General features: G+C 39.3%; 1 protein-coding gene across 1 annotated transcript in view; it reads right to left on the bottom strand.

The window, feature by feature from the left end:
* Positions 1–22457, bottom strand: part of Dhc16F (Dynein heavy chain at 16F) — a 1052459-nt gene that overhangs the window by 649117 nt on the left and 380885 nt on the right. The window contains exon 27 of the mRNA XM_068227815.1: positions 7826–7964. Within this exon, the coding sequence (XP_068083916.1) occupies positions 7826–7964 (139 nt within the window). The remainder of the gene's footprint in view (positions 1–7825; positions 7965–22457) is intronic.

The raw sequence follows: 22457 nt of genomic DNA, 5'->3' as shown, positions 1-22457 counted from the left end.
TAACTGGTTTTTCTTATAAATTGATAGTTCTTCAAGTGAGGAATCCAATATCCCTTCAATAGTCTGGAATTCATCAAACTGGAAAGCCAAAACCAGATCATTGGCTTAAATGAAGCTTCTAGTGAGAGGGGGTCATGGTTGGTCATTCATATATATTGTACCGGGAACACCGCTACGACAGAAGTCCGAAGTATGTTTGTTGAACTTCGCGCGAGGTGGAAGGTAGGCAGCCCGCCGAACGCAGTGACGTACCCAGCGAGTGACGTGGCCGCCGTAAGCCAGCTCTCCGCTACCATATATGGTAATGATCAGCTCGTCCCCAAAAGTACATCTTTGAGTTAATTTATCGCTATTTTGACACTGCCATCTTAAAGGCCCTTACAATAGACATCATCTGTTCAGATTTCAAGAAAATCCACCGAGTATTATAGAAGTTATAAGGGTAGATAGTACCCGAGTTCTAGACACTTCCATGCGAACGTGTATAAAAGGAAGACCACCCGACCTACGAATTCAGTGTCTGTCACTCCGCCGTCTCTGTGACACGGGTGACAAGAGAAGTCTTGTGTGTGTCGAACTTCTAGTCGACAGTCTGCGATATCCAAGTTCGGTATTTCTCTAAGTGTTGTATCAGGACTTTGCCATATTCTTGAAGTGCCTGAATGGGACTTTGTTTTCTGCGAGCATCGTATTGGAACTTTGTCATATTGACACATTGGGACTTTGTTTTTTTTGTCGTGTGTCGTGATTGGACTTTGTTTTTTTCTTAAAGTGCCATATAAGAACTTTGTTTTTTTTTCTGAAGCGTCTCATTGGAACTTAGTTATTTTCGCCGAGTGTCGCGATAAGACTTTATAATTTTCTTAAGGTGACATACTGGAACATTGTCACAGAACTTTATTTTCTTCGAGTGTCGTGTTGGGACTTTAACATTTCGGCACATTGGAACTTTGTTATTTCTACACATTGGAACTTTGTTTTTTTCTTAAGTGCCACATAAGGACTTACTTATTCGACGACGATTGAATTTTCACGTGTGTTGTGTATCGCATTGAACTTACGCGAACTTATATTTTTGAATCAATTTCTGGAACATTGAACTTAGGGGACATTAAACATTACATTTAATTGTGAAATATGCAATGCTTTCCAAGTGCTGCACAGGGACTTATGTTTTGATTCTTAAAGACTGTGACAATTCGGAATACGCATATCGCATTTCCCTAAAGCCTAGAACTTTCCAGTATTTTGAGTGATCCATAATTTATGAAGTTAGACTTTTTCTTTCAAATATTATTTTCTTTAATGGCTATTCACTTCGCTTATTAATGCAACAGGACAGTTTCCGAGTGCTGCTTATTCAGTTCATTGCCAATATGTTTAAAACCTTCAGAACTATGCATTTAGGACTGCAGTAACAGTAATCCTCTAGAACATCCTGACTTACAGTGAGCTTGCCTTATGAACTTGCATTTCTACCAGTACTTGTTCTTCGAGTGATTATTCTAGAGCGTTTTTGCAGTAATCATAATTAAAAGGTCATATCTGTTCAGACAGTGCCCTGAATGTGTGGAGTGCCGTACAGGAAATTCAGGTGTGAATTACGTCTCGAATCGAACCCAGGAACGCGTACCAATCTTCGAGACATTCCAGAACGTCGGGACATTCCAGAACGTCGAGACTTCCAGAACGTCGAGACACTTCCAGAACCTCCAGACGTTCCAGAACTCCTCATCCGAGCAGGTGTGGTCCCTGCCCAGTCGATGTCCAGCACCATCCCAGGACCTGGAGGTACCAACCAGCCACGACATTTCCACGCTGCTGTATGAAGGTGATATGAACTTGCTTTTGATGATCAATAAACTCAATTTATCAAAATAATCTCTCAATTTGATAACTATACCTCTCTCTGTACCAGCTCCAATGATAAAGCCACAACCGAGATTAAGCCTCATGCTCGTTCATTTAATATCAAGCGCCTTAAAGATATGAACACATTTTTACGGGTACAATATATTATAAAGAGGATAGGCAGCAGAACACTATCCTGTGGAAGGCCATTCTTTTGGTCTCTCCATCTACTATTCCATCCTTGGAACTCTGGTTCTGTAAGAGAATCTCAACGATTTTTGTGAATCCATAGTCCTTTGTTATGTGGTAAAGCTTGCATGCTTGCATGGTTGTTACCATGTAGAATAAAAATGTATAATGAAATCAGTCATTGAAGTCGGAACTGGGTATTAATTTTTGGTGTACTGCAGTCTGAAGAAGAATACCAAGTGTGAGAACGAGAAACATATGGACGTAGAGTAAATAATGAATGTGCTGTGACATGTACTCACTCTCTCTTCTCCAGCCCCTTGAGTAAGTTGGACGGATGTTGGACTGAGTGCTAACTTGGGACTGCTTTGAGTTAATGTTTATAAGGGAAAGATCAGATGAAGGAAAGAGAGATGAATTTGAGTACTGGAAGCTGAATGTGTATTGCATGTTGCAGAAGACTTGTTTGTATGTTGATTAAAACCTATTTTACTTTTTTCATCAGAAAGAATGTTGGGTTTTTCTTGAATTTCATTGAGGTTGTGGATAGGATTTGATTTTTTATCAAGGTTTATGTTTATATTTTTCAGTATATTTAAAAAAATTCCTTTATTGCCTGTAAGAACCTGAATGTCTTATTCCCTACATTCACTAGGTCAAAACATGTCCTTTAGATGTTATATTTTGTACAGACCATTTAGTTCAAGTGGTGACATCTGATTGTATTGAATAGGTGGACCTTAATAAGTAAATTCTTTTCAAGGATTGAAACTATATTCGGTTCCCATCAATATTGTTCATGAAGTCCTGATGATCTTCTGAAGAATGCAGTTGAAATGTATCTCCCATCACCTTGTCTGACTCCTGTTTTGACCTCAAAGGAATCCGAGAGACATCCTTGGAACTTTATCTTGGATTTTTTATTTGTCAGGGTGGCTTTAATTAATGCCAGCAGTTTAAGGTCAACCCCAAATTCATTAAGGGTGTTTAGCAGCACCACATGGTATATCGAGTCATATGCCTTTTTGAAGCCCACAAAGACTGACCCGTACTGTCTGGGCCCTAGAGTACAATTCCTGATGATAATTTTGAGGTTATGGATTTGTTCGCCTGTAGAGCAACTTTTCATGGAGCCCCCTATGCATTCATTTATTTGAAGCTCGACTTGAGCTTCTAAACACTTCATGATGATAAATGAGAGAATTGTATAGGTTACCAATAGCAAGGGATATACCTCTTTAGTTGTTGATGTTTATCATGCTGCCTTTCATATGAAATGGATGGATGAGGGCACTGTTCCAATCTTGGGGTAGGGTTTCCTGAATCCAGAATTTCTTCTACTTGCTTTTGCAAGATTTTAACTGATTCCTCATGGGTATATTTCCACAATTCTGCAACTACTGAGTTTTCTCAAGGTGCTTTGTTATTTCTGAGACAGGCAATGTGGCATTTGATATCATCTTTGTTGGGTGGTCTGGATTCTGGACACCTGAGTATGGGTTTCTTGGTCTCAATGGGCCTTTAGGGTTTATCACAGCTTAGTAGATTCTTGAAGTAGTCTGCTAGAATATTATATTCTCCATTTCAAGTTGCCAGTGTACCGTCCTTTTGCTGAAAGCGTAGCAACAGCAACTTACAGGCTGCGAGTTTTGTTTTGAATGTTCTGTAGTACTCTCTGGTTTCATTTCTCTTAAAGTTTTGGTCTATCTTTTCAATAAGTGATTTTTAATACTCATTTTTCTCAGATCTGATCATTCTAGCTGTTTGGGCCCATTGTATTTTGTAGGTTTTCCCGTCAGTTTCTGATTTCGTTGAGTAATAATGTTTCCATGCATTGTGCCTTTTCTTGAGGAGTGATTCACAAGTATCATTCCACCAGGCATGTTTTTTTTTTTTTCTTCTTTTGATTTCTGCAACTACTTCGGCAGCCTCAATCAGGCACCTTTTGATGTTGTTAAAGTCACAGTGGTGGTGATGGTGGTGGTGGTATTTGTTTTAAGAGGCAGTACAACTAGGTAATCATCTTCTCTACACAAATTAAGTGGAAAAGAAATTTAAAATAAAACAAAATTATTTATTGAATGAAGGAATTTGAAAACGAAGTACAATATAAAACAAAAAGGTATTGTATTAAACCGAAAAGTTAACTAACGAATCAAAAGGGAACGTGAATTTCATGAGTAATAGAACACTTGCAATATACATACCCTTGATTAATCCACTGTCGCACATAAAGTGTATGACAAGATCAACATTAGTTGAAAGAAACTTCATTTTGTTCCGTACTGAACTGGGATTACAGTAAAATGAAAATGTTAAAGGTCCACCTTTTCAATACCATGGTATTGCAGCAGTCGCATAATCGGCTAGTATGTGTATGTGTTTGAGTGTTTCTTGCAGGCCAAGGCTCCGTCTTAGGCCAGAGAGATTGGCACACTCTATGAGGATGTGGACCATGGTGAAGTCGGCACCATAAGAACACACTGAGGGTCTTCCCTCTTTAGTAGATAAGAGTGTGTAGATGGTCCGTGACATATCCTCAGCCTACACAATACTATACCCTGAAGGCTGAAAAGAGGACCGCCACACGGTAGTTGTCATCTTAATTGCTCTCAGTTTGTTTGGAGTTCTGATAGCTAGCCACTCCAATTCCCAAGACACCAAGATGGTTTGATGTGGCTGAGAACAAATATCTTTAGCAGGTACATTCATAGGTCCTGGAGGTAAAAGTGCTGCTTCCTTTGCAGCTTTATCCACAAGTTCATCTCCCGCAACCCCAACGTGGCTTGGGAGCCACACAAAAGTGATTCTGGTGCCAGCATCTCATAACCTGGCTAGAAGGTCATGAATCTACTGCACCAGTGCATCTTGTGTGAAACAGATGTCAATAGACTGCAGAGAACTTAACGAGTTTCTATCATCAGCCAGTGCAAACTGCAGAGCTTCTAAGATGGCATAATAACAGTCGTTTGGTCTAGCCTTTTCCTGGAACTCCATGACCTGTTGTTAAAGTTTATCATTGTCAAAGCATAACATCTGTTTGGTGGTCTTCCTAGTGTTTGTGGTGATTGGTGATTGGTTTCAATTTGATTATAGACATGTGGTCTTGAGACCATGTTTATGCCTTTTTTTCTTACTTTGATTTTCATGATCTCAGGGTTGTTTCTCCTGGAGATCACAACATGATCTATTTAGAACTCTCAGGTGGTTTAGATGAGAGACTGCCTGTACATCTGCTTTCTAAGTAGATGGTGAAAGTGGGTCAACATGACCTGCAGGTTGTGATTTTCACAAGTGGAGACAAGTGTCTTGCTGTTTTGGTTGGTTCCTTTGTGGGTGGGGTAATTTGCTATAATTTTCTGGTATTTTTGTTCTCGAATTAATTGGGTGTTGAAGTCACTCACAAGAAGTTTCACATGGTATTTGGGAATTTTGGCTAGTTTTTCTTCCAGTAGGTCCTAGAAGTTATCCAGTTCATCTGGGTTAGACCTGTTTATATCATTTGTAGGGGCATGTGTGTTCACTAGGATTAGAACTTGTTGGCCGTTTTGATTGTTAATATGGATAATCTCTCATTCACTGGTTCAAAGTTTACAACCAACATAAGGAGTCTGGTTCTCATAGCAAACGCAGTTCCAAGCATCACAGATCTGCTGAAGATCTGTTTTGGAGATCTGCTCTTGAAGAAATGGTAACCTTTCGATTCGAAGATTTCTTCATCTAGGTACCATGATTCCTGTAGGGCAATTATGGACTACTACTACACAAATGTTTTCATTCCTCCCCTGAAGGGGGAGACGGGCCTCTTAGACAGTGACGCCATCTCTCAGGCCGGGAGATTTGTTATGGTGAAGGAGAAAGTGAGGGGGGTTGGCCGCCATGGCCTATACTAGGAACTGTCCCAGCATTTGCCTTAGTGCAGGAGAACAGAAAACCATTCTCTGGACAGCCGACGGTTGGGGATAGCCGTGAGGTCCAGCCCTGTCCCGTCTCCTGAATGCAGAGGCGTAGAGCCACAGTAAAGCGGTTGGCACCCCTCCTCTGCTTGGTTGGCCGATCAGAGTGCAGAGCTGTTGGACCACGGACCAACTGTGGCAATTTGTGGGCTGCAACCCACCCTGCATCTACTGACCCAATTATGGATATCTGATTTCTGTATATTGCTTTGGTGAGGGTTTCCAGTTTGCTAGTTTGTGTAAGGGAATTTATGTTAAATGTTGCCAGAAAGGATTCTGATTTGGCTCTAAGTTTTTTACTGTTTGGGATACAGTGAGATACTCTGATTCATCTCTTGCATGATGATGAGTCTCACTGATGAATCATTTGTATTCAGGCCCTAAAAGGAAAATCATCATCATCATCATCATCATCATCATCATAATCTGCAGTTTCCAGCTGTTGGCCAGGTCTGCTTTAAAAGGAAAATATGGAATCTAATATTGGATACAGGTAAGGTTCTGAAAAAGAAGTTTCTCTGAATTGTTTAACCCTACAAGCGCCAGCTTTAATTGCCAGCACATAAACCTGCAATTTGTAGCCTATGGATTAAATGCTAACAGTTACCACAATTTTTTTTTCTGAAAATTATGTTACATACATGAAATGGAAAGATCAAACAATCACTCTAATAACTGAAAAACAAAATAAAATTTAAAACTATTCAAAATTCAAGGCACAACTGCGAGAAAAACACTTATTTAAGATGAAAAATCTAATACATACAAAATTGCTCTTTGATATTTTCTCAGTCATTAGTAAAAGTTTGGTTGGAATGTTTGCAAAAAAAAAAAAAAAAAAAAACTAGGGTCACAACAAAAAATAATATGAGTAGATGTGTAGAGGGGGAAGTTTGGACAGGTTAAGTGGATTGAGTGGATTTCTTTTTATTCTTTCTCCTCTTCCTCAGCAGGTTTCTTTCTCTTCAGTTCTGTAATAGTTTTCTAGTTGTCTCTAGCATTTTAGGCCCACCTCTACCTGCATTAGCAGCGTTGAAGAAGTACATAATCCTCGGAGTCACTTGCGCGATCACCATTTTCCGGCATTTGAGTCTGCTCTAGCTCACTCTCACTGTCACTACTTGTATTATTACCATTATTTTGACTGTGTTCTATATTACTAAAATCGTTTCCTTCATCTATTAATTCCACAATAAGGTCAATATTGCCAACAATGTTGACATCTTGAATCACCATCTTGACCAATTTTCTTTATACATATGATAAACATCTTTGGTCCATATTGACAAACCACAACTAAAATATAGTATTTTTATCCACCTTATTCAATACACAATGTTGTTAACTCTAAAATTAAACTATCCATGTGTTAAAAGTTTGGTTGGAATATTTGCAAAACTAGGGTCACAACAGAAAATAATATGAGTAGACATGTAAAGCGAGAAGTTTGGACTATCCATGTGTTCATTTTAGAGTTAACAACATTGTGTACTGAATAAGGTGGATAAAAATCCTATATTTTAAATGAAATTCCAATGCAAAGAGGATGGAGTATTTACATAGATACAGAATTCCTGACAGCAGTAAAAAAAAACTTCAAAGAACGCTTAACAACTCAGTATGTGCCTTATGTCAGTAGTTGTCACTTAGGGTATCTTTAACGTGACTTTTTTGAATGTTAATTGTTTTGGTACTGCTGCTACAGACAGGTGCATAACATAGGAAAAAAATTGACCTTTAACATTTCTAGGGTTATAGAGTAGTATAAGAACGTTAAGTGAAGATTTTGTTAATGAGCAATGCTATATATTAGAATGAAAAGTGAAAACCTGAAAGAGGTTAGCATCATCAGCCAAGAACTTTGGTAGATTGCTGTCTCTCAGTGCTCTGATTAGCACTACATCTTCACTTTTATCAGGGTTCTGCCTCTTCAGGGAGCCAGCCATGACAAGTACGCTCTTCACAGCCCTGTAATATACAAACAACATATTTTATGACTATGACATATTCCAAGAAAGTGTTATTCAGTTAACTGCCAACATCTACTTACCATCATACAAGAACAAACAGTTCTGATTTAACCCATTAGTGTTTATAATGAAGAATGAACAAATAGTAAAGTGATTATCATCCTCATCCAGTGGTTAGTTACAGACTGCTTTCCGAGTAATTCCAGGCTCATTTACTGCCTTTGCCAAACAATTTATTCTTAATATGGAACTCTGGAATAGAACTGCTTAAGCCTTAGAAGAACCACTGCAGAATGCATTTGATATGAAAATTACAAACTCTGAACAAAAATCTGTATGATGATGGCATTTGTCAAACTGACCACTTAAAAGAAATTCCTGCCTCACAGATAGCAGAATTGTTACACCGTATGATGTGTATGATTTGCCATCGCACATTTACATGAAATTTCCTGTCACAAATTCATATTTTCTCAAAACTTTCTAAAGAAAAGAAATCTTAAAATTCTGAATTTAAAAGAGCTCAAAAGAATTTCATGTGTGTTTAACCCAACAGGATGTGTGTTCTGTTTTGTAACGTACTGTATGTGTGTGCACTGTGTAATTTTTAAAAAATAATTGGCTTTACGTTGTGCTGACACAGGAAGGCCTTAAGGCAATGATGACAGTAGAAAGGGCAAGGAGCAGGAAGGAAGCGGCCGTGGCCTTAATTAAGGTATCACCCCAGGATTTTCCTGGTGTAAAAATGGAAAACCAGTAGAACCATCTGTGTAATTTTTATCTGAACAGTTTTTCACTTTGTTTTCAAGAAGCAAAATACCATCTTTGTATTAATATCAGAATCTAATAATATTTTGTGGGTAGAAAATTAAGTTAAAAGTGTTGCACAACCCATTTCCTCATATTACATGATCTATACAAATGTAAGTTCATTGTATCTCCATTTTTATCAATATGAAACACATCATTCAGTTATATGACTATTGTACTTTACGTACATTAGACCCAATAAAAAGCTATTATTGATGTGATAATGAAAAAGGTAAACAATTTGAGATACATTACATAAATCACACATAAACATAGAATTATCAAGTCTATTTCTTGCAATCAGAAGTTTATATTAGCTTTAGACCAGTGATTGGTAACAACACTGAGAAATGTGAGAAATACTTTATGTTGGTTACAAATCAGTTTGTTGCTCATTACACATGATGTTTGCATTCTGCAATCTTTCTTCTTAGGGCATTTCTCACACCGTCCAGCTCAGCGCTGTTCTCTTGGCTGGTTATCTTCTTTTTTAACTACTCCATTCAAAACTATGTTCAAACACTGCATTTGGGCTTGAAGATCTGATGGTAGAGAAGTTAGTGTAGCTCATACAATTTTTTCCTTGGTGAGCTCTAAGGAAATGTCTTTCAAAGTGTTCCAGCATGATTAGCCTTATGAATGACAAATGTATATATTCCAGCAATGTTGAAATATCTAAAAATATAGTTGATGGCCATTGGAAAGACTTGCTGGACACCATGTATGACCCACATAACTCACCAACAGTGTCCATCTGACCCTTGGTTTCATTATAGAATGTCATTATCACAGCTTTCTTCATATGTCCAGTGTTAGGATCTATATTGTAGGCAACTAATAACCAGTTATCCTTTCCTTGGAACATATGATGTAAGCGTGACCGAATTTATGAAACAGAACAAGGATGAAAATTGCTCTCTACCTTAGGAAGACACGAGTTCAGGTGGTATTTCACATTTGTTTACCCTTGGAGTACCTACACCTATGGGTTTTCAGTAAATTATTTGTCATTGGCACACTTATGAACCAATATTGTCCATGAGTATGTTCCTCCTAGTGCAATCAATTGGAAATAATAGTCGCTTCACTATAGAATGTACACTGTTATCCTGCCAAAATAGACCTTCCGGTTATTGTCCAGCATAAACCTCTAAATTACTTATGTAGAATGTATGAGCCTCAGCCAATAAAAATACCTTGATGCTGTATTTGGCCAGGTTGTTGGCCATATACCGTCTAAAACCACAGCAACCACGAAAAAGATCTAGCTCCTCGTCAGTTGTGGCATGTCCACTGTTTGTGTAAGCATTCTGTATGTTCTGCTTGAATATTTCAGTAACTTCACATAAAGGCACAAGTTTATCCATCGAGCATCTCTGATCTCTAGAAATAATACAGATCCTGGAGATCGTTGCAATGAAAATGTCAACACCACTGCCATCAGTGGCCCAAAGATTTCTTGTATTGAGATATACTGACTGCAGCATACTGGCATGGCACAGAAGTCAGAACATAGCTTTCATTTCCGATTTTTTGGTTTCTGTGGCATCTCATTACCTAGGAAATTTGGACTTCATCCTCTTAATATAAATGTTTGTATATGCTACAATTAGCCTCCAACAATCAATAGCAGTTTTTGCATTTCGAGCTTCTCCTTTGGGACCTGGCAAATGAATAACAATACTTTGCATCCTGGTGTGGCCTCTTTGAAGAATGATACTCTTGTATCACATGGTAACATTCTTCCCCTTATAAACATCAAGTCACATACCTAACAGTATATGATAAACTTCGTGTTCAGATTCACTGGAAGGAGTACCTTCATGTTCTGTTGCACAGTGATATCACTGCCATGGTCACTCAATGCATGGCCTGTTTAAACCTGTTTCAAAAGGTAACAGAATTACTATCATCCACGCTGGCAGGGATGACAGTTTTGTACCGAATGCCTATGTAGGTTTTAAAACTGGCCAGAAAACAGGGGATTATCACAATGACGTGGACTTCACAAATTATGAAAAGTTGTTCAGGGAGAGATTAATACCTAATTTACTACCTCATACTGTCCTCGTTATAAATAATGTTCCTTACTGCAACAAGCAGCTAACTTGTGCTCCCACATCAAACTCACCCCCTGCAGGTTGGGGACGTGGATGAAGAATACGCCCACGGTATCCCCTGCTTGTTCTAAGAGGCGACTAAATGGGTAACACCCACTATGGGTGGGGCACGCAGATGTAGAATACACCCCCGGTATCCCCTGGCTGTCATAAGAGGCAACTAAAAGGGGCAACTTTGGCACGAACATTGATTGTGGTTTAGTATCATGTGTTGGACCCCCTGTGGATGGGAGGGTCTGAATACATTCACAGGTAATCCCTGCCTGTCCTAGAAGGCGACTAAAAGGGTCATGTGGCCATCAGTCCCCCTCCTCCCACCCCTCTTTTGAGGGTTAGTTGTAGACCAATTCAAAATTCTTGATGTGTGTCATGCTCGGAGATGGACCTCTTACATGTGCGACTATGCTCAAAAGCCCTATGGTGACCCCGGGAGCCATTTGGGTGGGAGTGTCATGTACCCGCATGGTAGTATCTGCCTGACAACACAGGTTCCCACACAGCCAAATGCCAGGACGTATTTTTATTAATTGTTTATTTATTTTTTAATCTATACTTCTTACTCTGTACACACTATGGGGTACATGCTATTGCGAGTGATTGGAGGAAGGGAGTCCTAATGCTCATTGGCTCAGTCATTCCATAGTAGGCATGGTCGAACATCGGACCCCAGGCAATACCTGCTACAACCAGGTGAGTATTGCCTTGGCTGCTTGTTTGGGCTACAGAGGCCCCTGATCAGCGTGGGTGGCATTTGGGGAGGATAATTTCGGGCATGGCTTCGAAACGTCTTTAGCCTGCCCAAGGTGGTCCCCCACCAAAGTCTTTAACTTTTCCTTACTTGAGAGGTTCAACCCACTGGGAAAATGCGCAGCGTGAAGAAATGGGATCCAGCCTCCCTAGGTTTCTGGTTGCTACCTGAACTGGTGAAAGTGACTTCAAGCTGGTAAAGTCTATTTTGTTTAGTAGGCACATAGAAGGTGTCTATGGTGAACTGGAAGATCTGAAAAAAAAAAAAAAATGTGCAACGGTAGTTTGTTGCTAAGGACACACACTGCTGTGCAAGGTGATTGGTTGCTCAAGTGCAAACATGGCGATATTCCTGCCAAAGTGGAGGAGCACAACACCTTGAATCTAGTTTGTGGAGTTATCTTCCACCACGATCTCATCCTGAACACTGACGATGAGTTGATGGAAGACATGAAGCCCTGTGGCGTGACACGCGTCCGGCGCATTACACAGAAACGAAAGTAGGCTGTGCATTCGTTGTCGACAATAACAGGTTTCTTTTTCCTTTACCAGAAGTCTGTAATATGTACACAGCAGAGCTCTATGTATCTGTGAAGCTATGTGCTACATGCTGTCCGATGAGCACCAGCACTTTCTGCTGTGTACTGACTCCTCGAGCTTGTTACAATCTATTGGTACAAGTTTCCCTCGGCACCCTCTGGTGCAGCGGATCCAGGACCTGCTGGCTGGGTGTTTGGATGCCGGCACTAGAATCAGGTTTATGTGGCTCCCAAGCCACATTGGTTTAGAGGGAAACAAATTAGCTGACAAGGCTGCCAAGGAGGCTGTTATATTGCTCCCATTGCCTTACAGGGTTCCAGCAAGTGATATTTGCTCTCAGACGAGACATTTGGTTATTTCTCATTGGGAGATGGGATGGCAGGCCACTCCACTTCCAAATAAGCTGAGAGCAATAAATGGTAAAATGAAGATATGAAGAACTTCCCTTCGGGCTTCTTGGAGGGAAGCAGTGGTGCCGTCTTCAGATTGGCCACAGTATAGTAACGCACTCCTATTTACTGAAGGGAGACCCCCTTCCAGTGTGTACTTGCAGCGATCATATTACCATGGTACACATCCTTACGGAGTGCATGTAACTGGTCAATCTGCGCCATAGTCTAAAACTCCCGAGTACCATCTTCCTCATCCTACGAGATGACGAGCAGTCAATAGACCTCGCCATCCATTTTATAAGGGATAACGGTTTGTTTCATCATATATAAATGTAGTGTTTCGTATTGGTCTTTATGTTATTGTTTACTGCATTTTTTAAAAATTGGCTCTGTTTTAGTTTGTGTTTGTATATTTTAATGAAATTTTAAAAATATTAATTTGCATGATATATTATTCCATTTTACGGCTATGTCTTATTCTACCATAATCTATCATCTATAATTTTACAACAAATAAGTCATAGCAAATTAAATCCACCGATTATTTTAAACTCACAATCATTGCTCATCATCATCTGTTTTAAATTTAGTCAGTGGATAGATCTTCAAATTTACCGAGCTCAATAGCTGCAGTTGCGTGAGACCAGTATCCAGTAATCGGGAGATAGTGGGTTCGAACCCCACTGTCGGCAGCCCTGAAGATGGTTTTCCATGGTTTCCCATTTTCACACTGGGAAAATGCTGGGATTGTACCTTAATTAAGGCCACAGCCACTTACTTCCCACTCCTAGCCCTTTCCTATCCCATCGTCGCCATAAGACCTATCTGTGTCGGTGCGACGTAAAGCCAAGTGAAAAAAAAAAATGCTTCAAATTTTAATTATCATATCATGTCGTCCATCTTGTACCATTAGAGGTCGATGACCTTAGATGTTAGACCCCTTTAAATAACAATCATCATCATCATCATCACATCAAACTCAATGAGGAGAGAAATGATGTCTTGTCAGTGGATGCAGAGATAAGGTGGCCACAGCTGGTCTGTGGCTCTACACCCCTGCATTCAGGAGGTGGAGAGGTGCTGGTCTTCACCGTCAACTGTGCTGAGAATGGTTTTCCATGGTTTTCCATTATCCTGCGTTAAGGCAAATGCCAAGACAGATCCCGTTATAGGCCACGGCCGCTTTTCCTCTTATCCTTCTCTGTATCACCTTCACTATAACAAATCTCCTGGCCTGACAGATGGCATCACTTTTTAAGAGGCCCTGAAGGGGTATGGAATGAAATCTTGAGTAGCTGGTTTATTAAATGATGTTCTGGTTATACCATACCATACCATGGTCATACCATGTTACGTCTTCTTCAATACCACCAAAAATTGAATCCTATGGGGCTGATATTGAGCAAGAGTCAAGAATGGCATTTCTGAGCATAATATGATGTTCAGAATGGATGCGTTATTAAAACTTTAGAATGAACAAATTGTTTCCATTACAAAAGTGGACTGGTAGAAACGCTGCAAGCACGTAATGAAATTTGAAGACCAATATATTTCAAATGAAGGTTTATTGGATCCAGTGCAGGAGATGACCATAAATGTGCGAAGTGACATGGACTCGAATAGTGGCAGTAATGGAAGCAATACCAATACTGCAAACAAAGGTAATAACAAATCAACTGACATTATAAGCAGAAGTGAAAGTGACATGACTAAAGAAGATGAAGAAACATTGGGAGGGGAATTATCTACAAGTGATCCTATATGTGGAAATAGTGACAGTGAATAACATAACAGTAATGCTACAATTTACGGTAAGATTGTATGTTTCATATGGGTTGGCTTATAAAATATCATTGCTTACACTCTCCTATGTATGTTTGTGTCCTTGGCTCCAAGTGCTTGTCCCCTTCCTTCTCATCGCTCTTCCCCACCGTACTATTCCCCAACTGTGCATTTGAGTGTTCTCCACTATTTGCATAAGCTTAATTCATTTAAACCTGCCTGGTGGCCATGATCATTAGAATATCAAGTCTCTATGGTTTGATACCGAGGTTAGCCAGTACGAGTCCCGTTGGTAAAAAAATTTCACGATCAGTTTGTTTGCCGGCAGTGTAGGAGATGTGGTAGTACACAATTGCATGCCTCTGCAGAGTGTTCATATGGAGTGAGGGCATTTGATGCTGTTGATTACGATTCATCTGCTGGATGGAGATGTTAAGTCTTGAGCAGACCTATTGGTGCTATTCGATAGGAGTATACTATGTGCCAGCACTGGGTTTCACCCTCTCCCTTCCTAATACCATATATCGTGTGATTCATTTCATCTCATTAACTCCTCTGATGAGGTTTTCATCAGGAAGGGCATCCAGTCTTAAAACAACTCACTATTTCATACCCGACCTCACAGAGAAACGGGACAAGGGTTGGATTCATTCATTTACTTATTTATTAAGGCAGTGGGCAGGCCATGTTGCTCGGAGAACTGATGGTAGGTGGACAAAACTTGTGCTTGAGTGGTGTCCGAAAGATCATCTCAGACCAAGGGGAAGACCACCGGACAGATGGGATAAAGACATCCGGAAGATTACTGGGATCAATTGGCAGAACATCGCTCAAGACCGTCCCAGATGGAGAGACCTCATGAAAACCTACCTTGCTTCGGACTTAAAGAGGCCACATCGTAAAAACGATTAAATATGGCTGATAGTGATAGTGATAGTGAACCTCCCTGACTGATATAAAAAAAAAAGGAAACCATTATGGATTCTAGATCAGATCCCAATGAACCAGAAGTGGATACAGCTGATATTTATAAGGAGGAACATATGGGGGAAAGAGAAGAGGACACTGATACTGAACAGAAACTCGGTAGTAGTGAAGAAGCACAGGAATAATATTCAGCAGGTGATTCACAAAATTATTATCAGGGGAGAGACAAAATAACCGAGTGGAAGAATGTTGCTCCCATTAGAAATTAATTCATTCATTCATTCATTTAAACGATCTCACAACATTGTGACACCTCTCTCAATAATAAAGAAACCAAGTCCAGACTGCTCGAGAAAGTTTGAAGCAAAACAGACGAAATGCTAGAAATAATTGAAATAACTGTGGACAACATAATAAATAATAGTGTTACTGGCATTATGTCTCACTAACTAGTTTTTTGGTTTTCAGAGACGCCAAGGTGCCGGAATTTTGTCCCACGGGAGTTCTTTTATGTGCCAGTAAATCTACCGACAGAAGGCTGGTATGTTTGAGCACCTTCAAATACCACCGGACAGAGCCAGGAGCGAACCTGCCAAGTTGGATCAGAAGGTCAGCGGCACAACCGTCTTAGCCACTCAGCCCAGCCTGTGAAAAACAGAAATAGGCCTATGTATATTGAAAGTGTGAGACAGGGCTATTAACTGGAGAGAGATGTTGCACCAATAACAAGTACAGGTTGGCTCGAAATAAGTCAGGTAAACTTATTCCTATCAAGTAGTTGTCAAATTTGCTACTCTATTTTGGAATATGCTACCGCTGAAGAAAAACTTTAACCTTTCAGAGGCCACTGTAGTTTTCAGACAGTTCATACCCAGCAAGCCAAGCCTATACTGGATTATATAATATATGCTTTGGTTGATGCTTCTATGTTTTATGTATCTAATATGGAAGTCTACATAAGAATGCAGCCTGATGGACCCATCAAATTAGGCTCACTGATGTTATAGACCGTTTAAGTGAGCCAGTACAACAAGGATCAGGTTGCAACATAACCATGGGCAGCTGGTTCACAAGCTATGAATTGGCAGAGGAAATGCTGAGAAAGAAATTCATGGACGTTGGAATTTTAACAACATTAAATACCACCAGGCTTCCTAAATCATAATGGTAGTTATGTTAAGCCGGTCTGTTTTCCAAGAGAACTGCACACTTGTCTTCTACATGTCAAAACCAATAATAATAATATTATTGGCTTTACGTCCCACTAACTATTTTTACGGTTTTTTGAGACGCCAAGGTGCCGGAATTTAGTCCCATAGAAGTTCTTTTACTTGCCAGTAAATCTACTGAGATGAAGCTGATGTATTTAAGCACCTTTAAATATCACTGGACTGAATCAGGATTGAACCTGCCATGTTGGGGTCAGAAGGCTAGCACCTCAACTGTCTGAGCCACTCAGCTCGGCTACATGTCAAAACCAAGTAAATATATGTTGTTTATATCCACCCTCCATAATGACAACAGGATTGAAGGTAGTATAGATGAACAATGGAAACCAGAAATGATCACTTCCTCCAACTTAACCAAGGGAGGTGTTGAGATAGATTACATGAGAGCAACATGCAGTTGTGCTAGAAATACAAGACCTTGGGCAGTGATAATTTTTTGTAGCATGCTGAATGTGGCTGATATCAATGCCATGATGATATACTTGGGAAATAAATGTCCAAGCATGCTGATAAGAAAATTCTTGAAAATGCTTAGCTCTGAACTTCAAAAGGATCACGTTGTTCTGAGAAGTGTATCTACTAAGCTCCCAAAGGCAATCAGAAAAAAAGGCATCGTTAACTGGATAAGCCATTATACCCACCACAGAGCAGCAGCTTGGAAAAGGAACACATGGAAGATATCGAGAATGCCATGAGAAACACAGAAAAATGGTATTTCTGTGGAAAGTTTCATAAATTCTTGTGTATGGACCACATATTAGTTATGTGTGAGGAATGTCTCAGGAATACCAATGATAGTGACCAGAATAATTGATTCTCGACTTGTAAGTTTCCCTGTTGCTGACTTCTGTTCTTGTATTCCCATTTTTTTTCACGTCCTTCTTCACCTTCTGATGCCAGCACACCACAGTTTTTCTGGTCTCAAATAGCCTTACTATCTGGTTGGTCAGTCTTCCTGGGTCTATCCTGTAGATATGTCTGAAGAACACAGCCAATGATAATGACTAGGATAATTGATTCTCGACTTGTAAGTTTCCCTGTTGCTGACTTCTGTTCCTTGTATATTCTCATTTCCTTCAGGTCCTTTTTCACCTCCTGTGCCAGCACACTGTAGTTCTCCTGCTCTCAATTAACCTTACTGGTATTATCTTGTTGGTGAGTCTTCCCAGGTCAATTCTGTAGATACGTCCGAAGAACATTACTCTTCTCTACTAGATGGTGTGAGAAATCGTTTCCATCCTGATGTTATATATTGCTTGATATATGTTACATGTAAGCCTTGGGAAAGCATTCTTATGATTATATTAGACACGTTTGCAAAATTACTAATTGATTTTATAGAAGGTAGTTCGGTTTTAGAATTTTGACAATATATAGCAGATATTTTAGATTCAGGTCAAATGGACTGTATCACTACTGACCTATACCAAGCCTTTGACAGGGTAGGTTATGGTAGATTATTGATGAAAATGAGGCTATTGCAATAGACAAAAAGGTGATTGAATGGGTAGCGCTAAATTATTTGAAAATAGAACCCAGAGAATTAGAGATGAAGTGTTATCTGATGCTGTAATGATTAAAAAGGGGGTCCTGCAAGGCAGTGTTATTGGACCTCTGTGTTTTCTTATATATATATAAATGATATGAGTAAGGAACCGAAATCACAAATCAGGCTTTTTATGGATGATGTTATACTGTGTGGAGTAATAAATAACTTGCAGGATTGTGAGCAACTACAAAAAGACCTTGACAGAGTTGTAAGATGGACAGCAAACAATGGTATGATGGTTAAGGGAATAATAATAATAATAATAATAATAATAATAATAATAATAATAATAATAATAATAATAATAATAATAATAATAATAATAATAATCATCATCGTATGGCCTCAGCTACCATGTGCAGACATTTCAATTTGATGCCATCTGGCTGTCTGCTCATCAATCTTAATGTTCCGTTTTACTCTAGGCACACTAGATGGCAGACCGAGTAGACTGAAACTCTCTTGGGCGTCTATGGCTGAGATTTAATGAATTTTGTCGGGTAAACACCAAATGTGTCACCAGAGATCTTTTACATGCCAACATCGTACGACGTGGAGTGTCGAATGGACTTTTTTCCGCCCTTCAAAAATCCGACTACCTCTGCCGGGTTTGAACCCGCTATCTTGGGATCCGGAGGCCGACACTCTACCACTGATCCACAGAGGCAGCTGTTAAGGGGGTAGTAACAATTCAAGTTGCAAGTTTCACAAAGAGAAAAAGTTCTCTAAATTTTAATTACTGTGTTGATGGGATGACAGTAACTCATGGGGATAACAGTAATGAGCCATTTCATATTAAGTAACGAGGTTCAGCGAGGTCCACTGACATGGCTGATGTCTGACAGCCATAAGTAGGGTGATACATTAGGTCCCAAATGCAAGGAATATAATAAAATTATTGTATTCTATGACCCACCATATAACCAAGCAGACAACAAATGAATAGTAAGATTTATATAAAATTTTATTTTTTAAAGAAGTGGATTATAGAGTTCAGAGTGAAATTGGAATTTAATTGGAAATATAAAAGACTGAGTGCCAGTTGACAAGTGTAGCACAATTCCAGAGAAGTTAAGACACAATGGGACTGCCAGCTAATGTCCAGATGGAGCCTGCTGCAGCTGTGAGAGACTGATACCTATTTTCTATTGCAATTAGTGCATGTTTTTGTAGCCAAGATTTTAAAATTATTGTTGTATACAAGGAACTTGGTATACAGTAACACAACATAAAGTTTATTGCTTCAATCATTTTATACAGTATTTACAAGAAATATAATGAAACTTGTCTTGAAGCTTGATTGATTGCACGCAGTTAATGCTGTTATTAAATGCTAGATTGAAAGTCTATGGCACAAATATATATTTACAGAGTGAGAGTCCTATATACACATTCACACCTATCTTGAGGAGATAGTCTATTCCACTGGGAAATGTCCTTGGATAGTCGAAAACTATCTGCTGTGGGATAACAAGTGTAACTTGTAGAGAGTTGTGTTAGTATAATGCTAGTATTGGACTTAGACTTGCAAGGAACTTGCATCAATATCTTAATTCGCAGAATGCTAAGATAATCATCGGAGCACTGGTGAGGACTTGAGAGTATAGCAGAATGCTTGACTCAGGGCTCGACGTGGCTACGGGAATCAGGAAAGATGAGGCAATGTCTGGAGGTGAGACCTCACAACCAGCAATTAGTCCACCTGTTCAAGACACATTTTTAAGAGGAATGCCTCCGTGTTTGACTTGCGGTGTGGGCTGGTCGTTGGACAATGGGGTAGTCCTCGGTAAGGCGAGGAACGTCGCTCCTTATATAGTGCTGGCTGACATCACAGACGAGCATGCCAGGCGCAGTGCAGTCCTCTCGTAGGCTCTGGAAACATCGGTGATGCGGCGGGTTGCGGAGCTTGAGCGCGGAGGACACACACAACAATTATGATGGAGTGCACTGTCTAATATTAAATTTTGTGTATATTCTGTGGGAAAATGGTAGATCTAGATCAAATTTTCCATGACCTTGTGTTAGGACGGAACTCCACCATGTAACCTGTTGAAGGAAGTGATACGCACTTCATCTGTTCACTATGAGCCACCGAGCTGGTAACGCATTCTTTGTGAGAGCTGCTGAACTGATTGTAAAAAATCTTTATGGAAGACATCGTGTTGATAACAGTTACCTACAAGCTGGGAGACACTCAAGCATAAATAAGCTACTTCTCAAGTCTTATATAATGGTAATATTACTGGATATGATTTGAGTGACCATGTGCTTTGGCTCATCCAGGCACTGGTGTATTCAGCCTAACAACCGAGCACTCGGGAAGCTATCTTTCAAAGTAAAACACGAGTGTTAGTAGTAGGGGAAAATGTGGTCCATATGTGATACTGAGTGGTTAATGTGAATAATGCTGTAAGAATGGAATATTGTAATTAAGATCTCATCATCATCATCATCATCATCATCATCATCATCATCATCATCATCATCATCATCATCATCATTTCTTCGTTCCAGCAAGCCAGGTGCAGTTGTGTACGAGCCTCCTCCAGTTTGTTCTATCCATCCACAGATGCTGCTCATATATGCGACACCAGTTCACATCTCTAATTTCAAGGTCCTTCATTATCTGTTTTTCCCAAACTAATTAAGATCTGTAAGTTATAATTTACTGAAGTTGTGTGCTAAACCACTGAAGACTGATTCAAGGAATGTACTGTTCAATTTCATACATGTATATACAGTTGCTAAGTAAATATGAATCTAATATTCAGGTCAGTTTCATGGTCTCATTGACAGTAATAACAAGCCAGATGAGATCAACACAATTGTAAAACTGTAGGGCTAAATGCTATAGTGTGCCTGTGGGATGATCCCATGTTAGACAAGATTTACCATCCATGGGACCTTAACTTGGAGACTCATCGTTAAGTCTGCATTTTCATTATTATGTTTTTCATCTCAAGTTAGTTATTCCTCCATCATGTGTAGCTAGCTATGTGAAGTATGTGTTTCATATTAATATAGCCCATAAGGTGCTCATAATTAAAATGGGAAGGAAATAACGAGGTCATCAAAGCAGATGCCAGCATGAAGTTTGGAAATACGTTAGTTTCATCTTAGGAAGTTCAAGCATTAATTTGGGATGTCAAAGGCTCCTATAGCTCAGACATGCACATTCCACACATAATACACTGTTCTCATTTTCACCTGAAACCACATATAGCACACAATAACTTCTGTCTCTTAAAACATTGTATTGCATGGCATTTCCTACTGAAAGAACACTAACATGAGCTATCCTTAACATTATTCCTGAAGATTCCTACATCATTCCACCATCCCATTACACTGTCCTAACAACCTACTTCAGGTCTATCCATCCCCTGAGCTAAATCTGATCTCTAGGTTAGAAAATATATCATAAGCACATTCACACAATGTGTAGCAAGTAATCTAATAACGTATAGTACACATCACAGAAAATTGCCATTCTCATGTAACGCAAGCAACAATTACAATTTCATTTAGATGAATTAGGATTACAAGTAACTTGAGCACTTTCACCATCAGAATCTGAGATCCTTCAACATCATGAACATCACATACAGGAACTACATCACCAAACTCACAGTTCTCAGGAAAGCAGATATATGCCTCATATAAGGATTGGTCCATTTAGTAACCAGAAGTACATACATAAACTGAACAAAGTACAGAGAGAATTATTAGGAAACACATATACTGTACTTGGAAATGAGAAATGAGTGATGAAGACAAATATAAAAAACTGAGAAGGAGATAGGAACATTAAAAAATACAAAGCTGAATACAGTGGCAAGTCAGCATGGGTAGACAGAGCAATATAATATGCTAAAGAAGATGACAAACATAAACATTAAAAAATGGAATCTATATCTTCATTCTACTACTATGACTAAATTGTTATCACATGCAAAGTGTTTAGATATTAGGGATGGGATATTTGATTCATTTACTGAATCGATTCATTTGATTCCATTCACGGTACTGAATCGATACAGTGATCTGATTCACGGCACAGTACACATCTGTGTAATGTGTACTGATACGATAGCAGCAACAGCATTCAAAGCTCTCTGGTTGTTACGTACTTGATATAAATATTACAGAAAGCTTAATTTATAAAGAAACACTTTACATAGGAATGATTTCGAACATTATTTTAATAAAATAAACCTCCTTTAAAGCAAACTGACATAACAACATTCATGACTGTCTTCTGTATTCTTTTCCTGAACAAGACCTGTGGAAGGGCTCTGACGATACCAATCACTAATAATATAAAAGCACAGAAATCAAAATTTCCCTAACACTGGTGCCATCTGGTCTTCATTCTATGAATTGCTTTCATATGCG

This window comes from Anabrus simplex, chromosome 5 (assembly GCF_040414725.1).
Source record: "Anabrus simplex isolate iqAnaSimp1 chromosome 5, ASM4041472v1, whole genome shotgun sequence".
In the NCBI taxonomy this organism is placed as follows: Eukaryota; Metazoa; Arthropoda; class Insecta; order Orthoptera; family Tettigoniidae; genus Anabrus; species Anabrus simplex.
Note: the sequence above shows the minus strand (reverse complement) of the source record. Positions and strands in the feature narration are given on the sequence as shown.